Here is a 15950-nt window from a genome sequence, read left to right on the forward strand (position 1 = left end):
AGGGACTCCACCTCCCCATGGCCGGCCAACCCTAGAGGGTGGAGTCCAAGGTGGACTCCACCAAAGGGGGCCGGCCACCCCTCCACATGGAAGGGGGAATCCCACCTCAAGTGGGATTCCCACCTTGGGTAGGTTTCCTACTACATGGAAGGTTCTAGTGTTGGGGTCTTATTCGAAGACTTGTAGTCCAACACTTGGGGATCCACCTATATAATGAGGGGCATAGGGGAGGGGCCGGCCACCACAACCACCCCACCTTGGCCGCACCCAAGGAGGCCGGCCACCCCCTCTCCCAAACCCTAGCCGCCCCCTCTCTCCTCCTCTTCTCCCGCACGCTTAGCGAAGCTCCGCCGGAGATCTCCACCACCACCGACACCACGCCGTCGTGCTGCCGGATTCAAGAGGAGCTACTACTTCAGCTGCCCGCTGGAATGGGGAGGTGGACGTCGTCTTCATCAACAACCGAACGTGTGACCGAGTACGGAGGTGCTGCCCGTTCGTGGCGCCGTGATCAAGATCTTCTACGCGCTTTTGCAAGCGGCAAGTGAACGTCTACCGCAGCAACAAGAGCCTCATCTTGTAGGCTTTGGAATCTCTTCAAGGGTGAGACTCGATAATCCCCTCGTTGCTACCGTCTTCTAGATTGCATCTTGGCTTGGATTGCGTTCTCGCGGTAGGAAATTTTTTGTTTTCTATGCAACGAATCTCTACAAGAGTACCAACTAGCTACTGCTAGAACCCGTAGTCCATGGGGGAACTACTCACGGAGCATGATGGAGGCGGTGGCGTCGATGGAGATGGCTTCCGGGGGCACTTCCCCGTCCCGGCAGGATGCCGGAACAGAGACTTCTGTCCCCCGAATTGGAGTTTCGCGATGGCGGCGGCGGCCCTCGAGTCTTTCTGGAGTTTCGTCAATTCGTATCGCGTTTTTAGGTCGAAAGGGCTTATATAGGCGAAGAGGCGGCGCAAGGAGGAGCCTGGGGCCTCCTCACCATAGGCTGGCGCGGCCAGGCCTGGGGCCACGCTGCCTTATGGTGTGGTGGCCCTCTGGCCCGCCTCCGACTCTCATTCGGTGTTCTGGGGTCTTCCGGGAAAAATAAGATACTGGGTCTTTGTTTCGTCGAATTCCGAGAATATTGCTCGAATGACCTTTTCGGAACCAAAAACAACGAAAACAGAACCGGCACCGTGGCATCTTGTTAATAGGTTAGTTCCGGAAAACGCATAAAAACATTATAAAGTGTGAGCAAAACATGTAGGTATTGTCATAAAACAAACATGGAACATCAGAAATTATAGATACGTTGGAGACGTATCAACATGGTTGAGACTCCTCTCCGACCAATAACAAATAACGGTATCTGGAGATCCATAATGACTCCCACATATTCAACGATAACTTAGTGATCGATTGAACCATTTACATATGATACCGATTCCCTTTGTCACGCGATATTTTACTTGACCGAGGTTTGATCATAGGTATCTCCATACCTTGTTCAACCTTGTCTCTGACAAGTACTCTTTACTCGTACTGTGGCATGTCATCTCTTATGAACCATTCATGTGCTTGCAAGCTAATCAGGCGACATTTCACCGAGAGGGTCCAGAGTATATCTATCCGTCATCGGGATGGAAAAATCCCACTCTTGATCCATATGCCTCAACTCATACTTTCCGAATACTTAATCCCACCTTTATGACCACCCATTTACGTAGTGGCGTTTGATTTAATCAAAGTACCCTTCCGGTATAAGTGATTTACATGATCTCATGGTCGAATGACTAGGTAACTATGTATCGAAAGATTATAGCAAACTGAACTTAATGACGTGATCTTATGCTACGCTTATTTGGGTGTATGTCCATTATATCATTCACCTAATGACATAACCTTGTTATTAATAACATCCAATGTTCATGATCACGAAACCATGATCATCTATTAATCAACAAGCTAGTTATACAAGAGGCTTACTAGGGACTCCTTGTTGTTTACATAACACACATGTATCAATGTTTTAGTTAATACAATTATAGCATGGTATGCAAATATTTATCATAAACACATAGATATATAATAACCACTTTATTATTGCCTCTTGGGCATATCTCCAACAGTCTCCCACTCGCACTAGAGTCAATAATCTAGTTTAAATTTGTAAAGATATAACACCTTGGCCTTCTGGTGCTTATCATGTTTTGCTCACGGGAGAGGTTTTAGTCAACGGATCTGACACACTCAGAAACGTATGTATTTTGCAATTCATTTGCGTCTCAACGCATCACTCATTTTCCAAATGAGTCGGCATTAATCATATATGTTCAGTCTTCTGGTGGAACCTTAATTCCGCGGTCTGAAAAAATGTCACTAATATTGTCATACACAATATAGCTTCAAAGTTCTGACACTATCGGAACTACACCAAGTTCTCAAAGAACTTCTCGACTTTAAACATCCTCAGTCATTGTCAAAACAATGACATGCTCTGCCTTTGTTTGTAGAATCCGTCACAATATTTAGAACTCATCTAAATCTAGAATAGACTTCTTCTAGCTCATTGTGCTACCTTTTAATCAACACTTAGCCTAATTGAGATTGAAATTTTATTTTTATATGTGACCAAACTAATATCGGTGCAACACCTTACAACGATTTGTTTGTCATTACCCCATATAAAACTATATATATATATCCTTAGTTCTTCTAAAGCACTCAGGGATATTCTTAGTGTTGTACAATGATCATTACATGAATCATTCTGGTATATGCTCTTAACACTTTAGATCATAGGACATCTGATTTTGTACATATTATACGTGATCTAAAATCACTCATGTGTTTTTACTCATCGAGTGTCAAATACACTCAAGTCTTGTTAAACATTCACATGAAAAGAACACCTTCTTAATATTTATAAATTGAACTACTTCAATATTCATTCTATGTACTATAACTTAAACTTATTATGTGTTTCAATCTATCTTCATAGATCTTGACACTAAATATGTTTTAGTTCATATCTTTTCATTGAAGTTGATTCTCAACGAAACCTTTTAATCAAGTATATAATTACATCATTTATAATTAATGATATGTCATCCACGTAAAATATTATAAGTATGTCTCAGCGCTCCCACTTATTTTCTTGCAAAAGCAAGCATCTTCATCGTTTCTTGATGAAATCAAAAACTCTTTGATTATTTCATCCGGTGAAGATTCCAACTCCGTGATACTCACTTCATCCAGTGAAGTTTGTATACCTATCTAGTATTTCACGGACTAGCAAAACTCTTGGTTGTATCTTGTATACACCTTTAATACACACTTCTGTTGAGTAATGTGTTTTTCCATCCTACTAGCATATCTCATAAAATAAATATGTAGCGATTACTAGAATAATCCACATAGACTATAAGCATCGCTATGGAAGATCTAATCTTATCATAGTCAACTCTTTGCATTTTGTCATAAACAACTTTTCGACAAGTCGAGCTTCTTCAAGGATATTCCATCCAAGTCCATCAATATAATAGATCCATTTACTTTCAAAAAGTATTCACCTATCTTGGATTTCATGGCGGATAGCCATTTTAACGGAGTCAGGGCTCATCATTACTTCTTTGTATGTAGTTGGTTTATCATTGTTCAAAATCAATCCTTTGTTCACAAATCATTTATTTGATCACAAAATAAACCATACTTACAAGGTTCAATAGGTATTTTGATCTCCATGACTATAACATTTTGTAGACATGGGAGCCATGATCATCGTGGCCGCTTCCAGAACCATTTCTGATGCTGCGCTACTCTGATCACCATGCTCAGGTTCATCAACCTTATCAAGTTCTATTGTCCTCCCACTCAAATACTTCGCTAGAAACAATTTCTTAGAAATAAGAAACATTGACAAACACTTTTGTCTTTGACTTCATAGTGGAAAGAATTCCCAATCATTCTCTGGGATAACCAACAAAGACATTCATCCAATTTTGGTTGTAAACTCATTTACTTATGCTATGCATACCAAAATTTTAAGAAATGACTATTAGGGTCTATACCCATGCCATAACTCATATGGTGTCATTTCAACGGATTTATGATGATGCTCTATTTAGTGTAAAAGCGGTAGTCTCTAAAGCATTAATCCACAAAATATAATGGCATCATTTTATTTTATCTCATCATTAATCCAACAAGGTTTGGATACGTCTCTCGGATACTCTATCATCACTATGATACTCCAAGAAATGTGAGTTGTAGAAAAATTTCATAACTCTCTTAGATGTTCGCTAAAACTCGTAATTCAAATATTTCCACCATGATCGAATCATAGATATTTGACTTTTCTATTATGATGATTTCCACTTCATGCTGAAATTTATTTGAATCCATTCAAATGTTTCGAACTTCTTTCTTATCGAATAAATATATCCACATATATATACTCAATTCATTGTTGGAAATTTTCATGAAGTAGAAGAATCTCCCGCACACAACTATGCCCAGTGAACCACATATATCATCATGTATGTTTCCACTAAGTTAGTTGCCCGTTCAACTCTTTGCCTATGAACGGTATTTTAGTCATTCTCTTTTAGAAGAGATTTGCAAGCGCCAAATGATTCGAAAATCAAGTGACTCCAAAAATCCATTTGCATGGAGTTCCTTCATGCGTTCCTTTCTAACATGACCTAAATGGCGGTTCCACTAAGAGAGGTCGAGGGTGTGACCATGGCGGCCGGAGGAACAACCTCGCCGGTGGAAATCATCCGTGGACTTCCCCTATCTCCTGGCAAGAAGTTTCGTGTGGAGGTCGTGCTAGAGGATAACGATGGGGATGAGGAGCATGGGATCCACCACGGGGAGCACTCTTTTCACCACACGCGGCAGGCTGTCAAGGCGGAGGACGGGACGAGTCTGATCCCCCGGGGGAATCAGATCATTTTCCTAATATTTTTGGCAAGTAAGCTGTGAGTTGATGGCCCTACTTATTAGTGCCACCTAGAGTTCAAAGATTGGCAATGCTTTATTACGTTAAGGATGGAAATTTTGGCAAGTAGTGACTCACACAAAAATCAATCAATAGTCAGATCTTGAGCGGAGATAGGAAGAATAGATTAGAGGATCCGGATTGTTTTAATGATGACCACCAAAATGCGTTGAGTGTCAAACGACCAACTCTCGTTTAATAGTAGAAGATGGTTATCCAGGTTGACTAACGTGAATCCCTTTGACATCTGACGGCAACGGTATTTTGGCAACAGGAACCTTAACGGCAGTGCTACTTTGACCATTTTGGTTTTCCCAATGGTATTTTGGAACTCTAGATTTCCACTAGTGGCATTGTGGCTATTCTCTCCAGGAATTCCGGTGTCCCGAACGTTCCGGTATGCAGCTCCTCTCTTGTTACGGATCCACAAATCACAAATCTACCTTGGTCTCCCAGTCATCAACTCATCATCTGTCGCTGGCTCACTGGTAGGGGTTCCTGAACTGCTTGAGGAGGTCGGGGATGTCGTAGGCGAGCATGTCGTCCACGCCTTGCACCATCTTGGGCCGCAGCCGCTCGAACCGGTCGAAGTTGTAGGCGCTCAGCATCTCCCGGTACTCATCCACGCTTGGGAAGTCGCCGGCGGGGAGGTGCATCTCCTTCTGAACCTTGGTGAACTGCTCGTCGAGGGTCTCCAGCAGCTTCTGCTGCGCCTTGGCTTTCCCCATCAGCGCCGGCATCTCCTTCTTCAGATGGCTGATGATGTGGGCGTGCACCTTCGCCGACCGAGCACGCTTCACAAACTCGTTGATCTGCCAACAAAAATCGTTGCCAACATTTCTCGGGTTTAACTCGGTCAGTTGACTTCTGAACGTTAGCGAACCTTTAATCTCGGTTCATACTGATCAGCCTGCTTACCCGGCGGTCGCAGGCCTTCTTGGGGATGTCGTTCAGGTCGGACATCAGGTCCTCCTGTTCTCGCTCAAACAGCTCCGTGCCCAGCGGCCCGGCCGCCGTCTCCCGGATCGGCTTGTCGTTGAACGATCTGCACAAGAAGATAGTTTAGTGTAATCATCATTGACGGTGCTGCATTGTTTAAATACGGAGTACTATTATCTTAGATCGATCAGTGGGTTGACGCTGTACCCTATGTACACACGCATGACCTCTGGCGTGTTCAGGACTTTGCCCAGCGACCATAGCAGTGCGCCGTAGACTCTCATCAGCTGCAAATATATTCAACAAAACAAAACCGAACTTGTCAATTTGCTCACAATCTATGTGGATAGATACCATATCGTCTGCCACTTGTCCTGCGGAAAGCTTCATAAATAAAATATGTATAAATCTGATCTCACCTGATATAGCAGTTGCTTTGAAATATCTTAATTCGATATTCAGTTATCTGGCACTTAGATATGGAACCTTCAAGGAGTATAAATATGTACATTATTGCTTATTTGCTTTCACTTTTAGTTATCTGTTGCTTTCAATAACCTCATATATTTTATTTGCTGCCACTTGGGATATGAAAACTTCAAATATGTGTACACCGGTGTTTTCACGAATAAAACTGGAATATGCTCAAATATCGAAGGCTAGAGGAAGGCATGCAATAGGCAGGCACATTCACCTGCTGCGCGTCAACTTGGTCTGCCTTGTTGAGGACTATCCGTATCTTGTCGTCGTGTCCACGAAGTGACATGATCACACGCTTGAACTCGTCGCTGATGTCGAGCTTATGGGGGTCAAATAGGAGAAGGATAAGGTCACACTTGGCTGCGAACCATGATGTAACTCCAGTGAAATCGTAGCTACGCTGCGTCCTCTGCTTCTCCCCTGATAGAACTCCAGGAGTGTCCACGAAGCTAATATGATCCAGTAACTTGGCAAAGAAAATTAGACTGACTGTTAGTTCTTTTCTCTAAAAATACAAAATACTTGTGAGAGAACTACTCGGTGCAACAGAGGGTATACTGGATGAGGCATCTGAGAACACTCAAATTTCGATAAAAATGCCGTTCCGAACGATGACAGGCCACTGTATGGCATGTCAGCCTGCACAGCAATTGTGTTCCCAGGAATGCATCTTTCATCTGGACCAGACTACAAAAGTAGAAAAGTGTATTATCAAAACAGGAGTGGAAGATATATATACAGGACTAAAAACATGCAAACTAGCATTAACCAAAGTTAGGCAGGGAGTGACATTGACATATTCATAGAGAACTTACAGTAATAACAACAAATCTATCAGTTGTAGGCTCTGGGCCAATATGGGCACCTAAAGAGAACACCAAAGATACTATTAAAATGGTAGACAATAAATGACGAGATGCAAAGGAAAAGGTACAACTGATTCTCAAATCCTAATTACTAAAAGAAGGAAAACGAAGGAACAACAACCCATCTTTGCTTACCTGGATAACTTGTCTTTAGTAAATGCTTTATGAATGTGGTTTTTCCGGTGGAGTATTGACCCAATAGCATGACCATTGGCTTCGCATCAAAATCACTGCTAGTCTATAAAAGAGATAACTTAAAAAACATGACATGTGATTAATGAAAAGACAGAGCTCCTCCAGGTTGCGCCAAAAGAAAAACTATAAGTCAAGCCTGTAAATTTGGAATATAAGACAGGCAATATTTATCATCTTAGGCTATGCAAGTTTCAAAATTAAGCTGTAGAAATGAAGAATGCAAGCATCATTTTTATATAGAACAAGCAGAGACACATGATTAGCTCAAAGGAACCCTCCTTTGACAAATGCACACAGGTTGAATGAGATTTGGACATTTATTTTCTGGTGTAAAGTTTGGTAATCTTCTGCTTATTTAACAAAATGACGTTATCTATGTCGCAGTTATAGGAGCTTATTTACGTACAAAATTCTCAGATCATTATAGTATTCTAGAGGAAAAGGCAAATAAACGTTTTAAACCAAGTGTAACACGGGAGAAACTCAGCACAAGGGCGAAGGACAATATGATAAGGCTCACCAACAAAGGTGAAACGAAGTCATTATACTGATAGGTTTTTTCTAATGGCCTCAACTTCTCAATGTATGATTTCTTTAGTCCATCGATGATCGAGGTAACTGATTTCAAAGCAATCTGCAAAAATGGAAAATGTTTATTAGAATGCAATCCTTAGTGAAATAATCATGCAATTCTTCAAGAAACAATACATTCTGAAACCATCTGCAGTTCTACACACAACTCATTGATGTACCTTCTTTCCCGACTTCGAGTTAAACCAGTTAGCTGACACAGGTGATTCAACCGGATGGTACGCTGCATGACCAACAAGAATAACAATCTGAATTAGCCTGCGGATGAAATGGGAAAAGAATTGCTCGGCTTGCACTTAGGTAGTAATGAAACAACTCATACCAACAATATCGGAGCCGCTCTTATTTCCATTACTCTTTTTCTTCTAGGATATCAAATAGAAAATAAGTTGGGTGAACAATTAAGGCAGTACTATATGCTGCTGCAGCTGTATTTTCTGATGCAATTGAACTAAAGATTAATGTACACATACTAGTTTTTTATCCAGACCTTCCATTGTCGGAGGCTGCAAACTACCCAAATCTGAAGTAGCAAGAAACACTTAATTAGAATTGGTTTGTTCTGGCACATCCATGAAAATTGACGGGTAATGCGTATAAACTCTACCTGCATGTGAAAGGGTGTCTTGACTGATCTCCTGCCCTGCCTGTGCCAGAGAAACCAGCTGCACATTCCCACCCAATTAAATTTTTAACGTATGATCAGTTGCAAGAACATATCCACATGTGCAGAAGCAGAAATGAAACAGAGCAGTGTCATGGACGAACCTGCATAGCGGTCATAAACTCTGAGAATCCAAGATAACCCTGACGTTTGGAATCAGCAATCGCCCAAACCTGAAGAACCAAACAACAAACAAGTGTTGGTAACAGAGGTGCAGTTTTTGTTTCCTTTCTGAGAATGTAACAGAGGTATAGAGTCTCCGTGAAGATGAAAATTCAGTATACGCGGCGTCAGAAAAAAAACAGAGCAAGATCTGAACTTGAATGTGCATATCAGAGATGTCGTAAAAATGTCTAACGACTGCCGTGTCCGTGCAGTAACCGATAATCGTAGATCAGATCACATGATACAGCAACGCGGATGATTCGACCGACGGCTGTAATTGTGCATCACAAGGTTGCCGGAATTCAATTCACCTGCTTGAGGTCATCCCTGGAGAGGTTGGACATGGCGAAGAACTTGAGCGCGTCTCTCCCCGTCAGCCGCCCGTCGCCGTCTTCCCGCAGCCACACCAGAAACAATCACGCTCAGCAACACGCGAAATCGAATACAATGGGGGCGTGGAGGACGGATGCTGTAGCGAACCGTCGTCGGCGAGGTAGAACCAGCGGAGGTAGAGGCTGCGCTGCTCCTTGGGGCCCCATCTCGTGGGCGACGAGTCCGCCGACGACGCCATCCCGGCCTCGTTTCTCTCCGGCGGGATGGGGAGAGAGGGCCGACGAGACCTGGAGCCGAGGAATGCCGCGCGCGCGCACTGGGTGGCGCGGGTTAACGGCCGTGATCGCGCGCCGCGGGAAATGCGGCGGCGTTGCCCGGCGTCTTGACTCGGCCTTGGGCTCCTCGATCGAATGATCGGATCGGCCGAGAGGGCCGGCCACGCCAGCCCCGTGTTTTCAGCCATGACAGCCCAGCCATAGCAGGCCGAGGCCCGACATGGTTTCAGATTTCGGATATCAGATAATTATTTAACACAAACACATGTTACTTTCGTGTGTTGAATGTTCTTTTATCTACCCTTCCTTATTATAAAAAAACACTGATGCTTTTTTTTTTGCAAAAATAATGATGTTCTTTGTTCATTTAATCCACAAAGCTGTATTTTTTTGTACTATTAAAAAGGGCCCCAAAATAAGACCCTGATTCCATTTCAAGAACAAAGACTTGATAGTAGTACAGCTGAAAAAACATAATAGCAGTACACCAGTCTCATATAACTATTTTGTTATGAAGGAAATTTTAAAAACTACCCCCACCCCCCCATACACTACTCTCACCTCTTTGTATGTGGGCGAGACGAGACCAAGCCAAAGGTACCACTACATACATCCAAAGGTACCAACCACTACATACAGAAAGACATGATAACATTTACAAAATACATATCATTTTGGCTCATATGTCTCATACATTCCTTGTAGCTTGATCTCGTCTCACCCACATACAAAGGGGTGATTTTGGTAGCCTAAGCCCATTTTGAGTCTCCAGGATCATAACCTATCCAAAACAAGATTCGAACCATATTCTCTATGTTGAATAGCTCGTGAATGATTTTCTGGCTGGAGAGTACGCAAAGCTCTTGTCACATATGAACTTGCCTTTAACCTCACCTCTTGTTCACATGATGATCTTATCTCTTCCCTACCATAACCACCGCCACGCTGCTATCCACAAAGCCGGGCAGAAGTCCTACCACGATGGCGCGCGGAAACATTACCATGCTAACAAGTGATAACGGTGCCCACGGCGGTTACCACCATGGATTACCACCTCTCACGTACCACAACTACAATTGCATCCACGAAGCCGAGCACAAGGCCTACCATGACGTCACACGAAAATACCACCATGTCGCTACCGACGACGCTGACCACATTGGTTACCACCATGGATTACCACAATTATCCATTGCAGTAAATATTGCTATCGCTATTTTGATCGTAAATTTTAAGAGGGAGGGGACATTTGGAGCTCGATCGTGCTCGGGTGAGCCAAAACACACTCAGAATAACTTATTTATGTGTCCTTAATTTGTTGAAAATATTCTATGTTGTGTGAAGTTCACTAACATACTAGCTACTCCTTCCACTGCGAATTTAGTCGACACAGAGGAAGACTAGCACGGTGTACCGATCAGATGTTAGTGTGTCAATTTTTAATGACCGGAGGTTGTACTTTCTCCATCCACCAAGTATTGCATCTCCATCCGTTCCTCTGAAACCTTTGTGTGACTAGAAAAAATTAAGTTGCAACTCATGATTAATACGAACGCAACACATTTCGTGGTCCTGAGGTTGACTGAGAAATAAGCTATTTAACAGTCGACTATGTATTTAGAGAAACCGATTTGGCCTACATTAATTTCACAGTGAAGTTACACAAATATTTTTACCAGATGTCCAAATATGTACTCTCAGTAATTTCCCCCGCGAAAACAATGACCGAGTTGTCCCACCAAGTTTGAGTCTGCGGCACGCGAGGCACGCTCCACGCGCGGGTGGGCGCGATGAGACGGCGGCGCACGAGGGCCGAGGCGACCTGGTCGCTGGGTCAAAGGCGTATGGAGCCGTGGGGCCCACTCCGATGCGTCTCATCCCGTCCAGTCGCCGCGTGAAAAGCCGTGCGCCAGCTGAGCCCTGTCTCTACCTCGGGCCACGCGAGCGCGTGCCGCGTGCCGGCGGGAGCTCGCTCGACTCGAGTACCGAGCCGTCTGCTGCTGACCGGTGGGCTCGGCGTGGTGTGGTAGGTGCCACCGTCTGCACGGTGTAATGGCGATTGGGGCCTCTGCAGGTGGGTGGCACCGCGCGCAGGTTGCAGGGAGCGGAGTCATGGCCGGAGCAGGAGGAGAGGGTAGCGGCTGATTCGTCTGGGATGGGACCGCGCACCAGCTCCCCGCCGTTTTCCTGTCCAAACATTACACAGGATGTGACGACAAAGTGACCACAAGATGACCATTTTTGTACTTACCTCCATTCCTCTTACGCTATCTTTAGATCATCAATTTAATCAATGTAACACAAGATATTTACTACTCCCTTCGTCCATAAATAGATGTTAAAGATTTATTTAAATTTGGACGTATCTATACACTAAATTGTGTCTAGATACATTCAAATTTAGACAAATTTTTGGCATCTATTTATGGACAGAGAGAGTACAAAATATATATTATTGGAAATTTCATATATTATACTTTTTAATGATCTAATTTTTATAGTGTAAAATTTATATTATATTTGTCAAATTGATGATTTTGGGGGTGGTAATTTAAATGGTACTCTTTTCACTCACAGTTATCTTGCATTCTAGGTTTATCCAAAATCAAAATTCTAAAGTTTGATCAACAATAGAGGAAAAACATCAACATCAATAATGTCAAATGCATATAGTAATTTAGAATTATACTTCATAGCTACAATAGAGGAAGAACATCAACATCAACAATGTACTCCTCCATTTTTCAAATTTAAAACTACTTTTCCTGGCTTCCCCTGAATCCCAAACAATAGGAGTATGATCACTCCCTAGTCTAGGTAAAGCCCTAACATTCCACAGAGGAAACAAAACCTCAAAACTAGTGGTGCGTAAATTTTTATCAATTCTTGTCATAATCATATTACTTTCATTACTATCCCAGATCTACCAGCTAAACTTATTTCAACCAGGGCCAGATATCAGCCCAAGCATTAAACTTATCAGCCCATTTAAATTCAATGACCCCATTACTCTTATCCTCTTGGCATCTAACAAGATTAAAATCACCCCTGTCATAGTCGGCCCATCCCAATTAAGGAACAATTCATGAAGTTCAGAGATGAAAGCATCTTTCCCCTCCTTATAAGGAGATCCATAAATAGTGGTTAGTCTAAATAGAACTCGCGAGCTTTTAATTTTGACTACTACACTAACATAAAAGATCTTCGCTTCCGAAGAGATTAAGTCAAACACATCTACATTAACACCTACTAAGATACCACATGTTGTGCCAAATTTGAAATGAAATTCCTGTTCCATAACACATTTTTTAAAGAGGAATTATAACTTTTTTTTCTTGCATGGTCTCCTGGAACCCTATGTAATCTACTCTAAGAGTAATGATAGTATCCTCAATACACTTTTTCCTTCTAGGGGCAGTAATCCCCCTTAAAGAAGGAAACTGACACTTCTTCCTAGGGTGCTTGCCCCAAGATTTCTAATTACCTCTATCCACTCCTCCTATAAATCATCTAAAGAATCTACACTATCAGTATCAATATCTATGGAAGAAGAAATATCTTTTTTTAAACCTCTCACCGTCCTATGAACACTACTATTCAGAGTGTTAATATCACTACGAGGAGCAGTTTTGAGGGAGTGTCTAGCCCTTTCACCTAGATCATTTACACACAGCTCAACACTAGCTGTAAGCACACCATTACCCTCCCTATCATTACCCGAGGAAACTGAACAGGAATCTACACTATTTTTATGATTATTACGAGGGACTACATTTACATCATTAATAGTTGAAATATCTACACCTATATTGCTAGCCATAGAATCAAGATCATCCACTTGCTGAACATGAAAAGGATTTGAAAGCATTATACCTTACATTTTCTTGTTAAACTCCTCCAGATTGATCCTTCTCTTGTATTCCATAGCTTTGTCCAAAACTTTAATCATTTTGTCCACTCTAGAACTCGGTACTATAGGTTGAACTGGCCCCCAGTTCTTGGTCTTCTTACAACCTCGTTTCTTCTCTTCATCTCCATTGTTGTCCCCCATATCGAACTTCTCAAAGATGGATAGGATATCTTCAGGTAAGGCCAACTCCTGGTTATCCTCACACTCCTGCTCAGTCCTCTGTTGGAAGAAAGAGTTTGGAAATTGTATTTCTCCCATAAACCTATCCATCTCATCCACAGTTTCATTATGGGAGCCATCCTCAAAATTACCCTTTGCATCAATGCACCCATTTTGTCATGAGATTTTATTTTTTGAACAATATCGTAAGACTTTTATGTCCAAATGATTGGTAACTATGTTGTTTACTTGTTAGTAATAATATAATCATATACAAATTTTTCAATAGTTTATCTTCAAAATGTCTTGATGTCGAATATGTCATGTATTTTGCAATTTGGATGTATATATTAGATAGTGTTTAGTACTAGTTGTTGGAGGGAGTAGTAAATATGATCTGTGACGTTTGTGAGAGCCACCTTGCCAGTTTCAAATAACAACAGCACGGAGTAAGGGATCGGATTCGAATCCTGCGCAGCGTCAGACTCCACTGTGCGCGCTTGAGGTAAATGCGATCAAATCTTTGGGACGGAGGCAGGCGTCCCTCCCACGTCGCCCGCCCGCGCGTATAGACTACTATACTCTAGTGGCAGGCGCATAAGCGAAACGTGTAATTGCTGCTGCAGAGCGGGACGCGGCAGAGGAAAGCAACCACTGAGCTCTCCCGCAAAGCAACGACCGGTCCGCGCGCGAGCGAGAGTGAAGGGCAAGACGTACGAGTGGGGGAAGGTGGGAAGAAGAAGCAAGTCGGCCGCCCACCAAAACGGAGCTATCCGCCCTCCCTCACGCGCCCTCTCCCCCTTCTTCTACCCCTCCACCTGCCCGACCCGAAGCTCAATCCCACCACCGCCGCCGCCTCCTCCCCCTTCCCGCCACAGCCTCTCTGCTCCAAACAGCGGCAGCTCCCTCTCTACCCAGCGCCCAATAACCCCGCGTGCTTGAAGCTCGGAGCAGAGGAGACGCACGGCGCCGACGGCCAGACCACGCGATTTTCAGCTGGGAACAGCCCCTCTGACAGTAGCCGAGACCAGGCGAGAGGAGCTCAGGGGCCCGAAGCACGACCCGGCGTTCCCATGAGGAACGGCAGCACGATGGTCCACGCCGCCGCGGCGACGGGCGTGGCGCCGCGGTACAGGGGCGTGCGGAAGCGGCCGTGGGGCCGGTTCGCGGCGGAGATCCGGGACCCGGCCAAGCGGGCGCGCCTCTGGCTCGGCACCTACGACTCCGCCGAGGCCGCCGCGCGCGCATACGACGCCGCCGCGCTCGCCCTCCGCGGCCCGCTCGCGCTCACCAACTTCCCCCTCGCCTCCCACCTCCCGCCCCCGCCCCCTCCTCCCTGCGGCCGCCGCCGAGCCAGCCCCGCGTGCAGCGCCAGCTCCACCGTCGAGTCCTTCAGCGGGCCCAGGCCGCCCCGAGGCACCCGCCTCCCGCCCCGCGCTCCGGCGCCGGCACCCGCGCGCCCGGACGACGACGGCGGCTGCCACAGCGACTGCGCGTCCTCGGCCTCCGTCGTGGACGACGCCGGCGACGAGGCGGCGTCCGGCGGCAGGTCCCGCGCGCCGGCGCCGCTCGGGTTCGACCTCAACCTCCCGCCGCCGGAGGACCAGGAGCAGCAGGGGCTCTGCACGGACCTCCGGCTCTGGTAGGGGGATCCACCTCCACCCGGGGGGATCACGGCGGACGGAGAAGCTAGGGATTTCGTCTGGTCTTCTACTCCATTTTTTTTCGTCTGATTGGTAGACAGATAGAGGCTTGAATTCAGAGCGATTGTTGTACCAATACTATTCTTTACGGGACGAGAATTGAATGATTGAAGGGACGATTTGTCCCCAATTTTTTCAGTTTCATTCAAGGCTCAATTTTTCCACGCTACTTCTTCCCTTGTACTACTAGTATTAAGACGGAAGATTACGCACCGCCAACAGTATACTGTTGCTCAGTCATGAGTAGCATGCGAAATCTCTTCTCTAAACAAACCAATGTGTGAAAACAAAAAGAATGCAACTTTTTTTATGACCACGTTATTAGGAACAACTAATATATATAATGGAAGTTTGCTTTTTCAATGTGATCAGAACCAAATTGTATTCGGCGTCGGCATAGTTCCATACTACTACGAGTCGTCGTCTACTACTACTACTCCAAGTACCAGTATGATCAGCCTGCAGGCCCTGCACAAATATTCCGAATCTTAGTCCGTCTCAGAGAAGAACTCGACAATTACCTTTGGCGCCTCTCTTTTCCCCGGCGTCGGGGTTGGCTTCGCCAGCAACACCCAGACCGTGGATTGGAGATATCCCAGACCTGATTTGTTTGTTTTCGCTGGCGACCAACCCTAACTTTCGCCCTTTGTTTGCTGCGACAAATCTTCTTTCTAGT

At 44.5% G+C, this 15950-nt stretch overlaps 2 protein-coding genes across 2 annotated transcripts; one reads left to right on the forward strand and one right to left on the reverse strand.

Moving 5' to 3' along the window:
- Positions 1-5302: 5302 nt before the first annotated feature.
- On the reverse strand, positions 5303-8845 carry LOC124677168 (EH domain-containing protein 1-like). The gene is made up of 13 exons (XM_047213170.1): positions 8834-8845; positions 8673-8730; positions 8539-8588; positions 8388-8430; positions 8227-8288; positions 7995-8108; positions 7415-7517; positions 7229-7278; positions 6972-7100; positions 6628-6879; positions 6141-6220; positions 5913-6039; positions 5303-5806 (listed from the first exon to the last, which is right to left on the reverse strand). Exons 1-13 carry the CDS (start codon positions 8837-8839, stop codon positions 5477-5479), a joined length of 1404 nt encoding a protein of 467 aa, XP_047069126.1. The 5' UTR covers positions 8840-8845; the 3' UTR covers positions 5303-5476.
- A 5748-nt stretch (positions 8846-14593) lies between these two features.
- On the forward strand, positions 14594-15217 carry LOC124669720 (ethylene-responsive transcription factor 3-like). The gene has a single exon (XM_047206283.1). The coding sequence runs from the start codon at positions 14645-14647 to the stop codon at positions 15215-15217; it is 573 nt and encodes a 190-aa protein (XP_047062239.1). The 5' UTR covers positions 14594-14644.
- Positions 15218-15950: the final 733 nt, after the last annotated feature.

Source organism: Lolium rigidum, chromosome 7 (assembly GCF_022539505.1).
Source record: "Lolium rigidum isolate FL_2022 chromosome 7, APGP_CSIRO_Lrig_0.1, whole genome shotgun sequence".
Lineage (NCBI taxonomy): Eukaryota > Viridiplantae > Streptophyta > Magnoliopsida > Poales > Poaceae > Lolium > Lolium rigidum.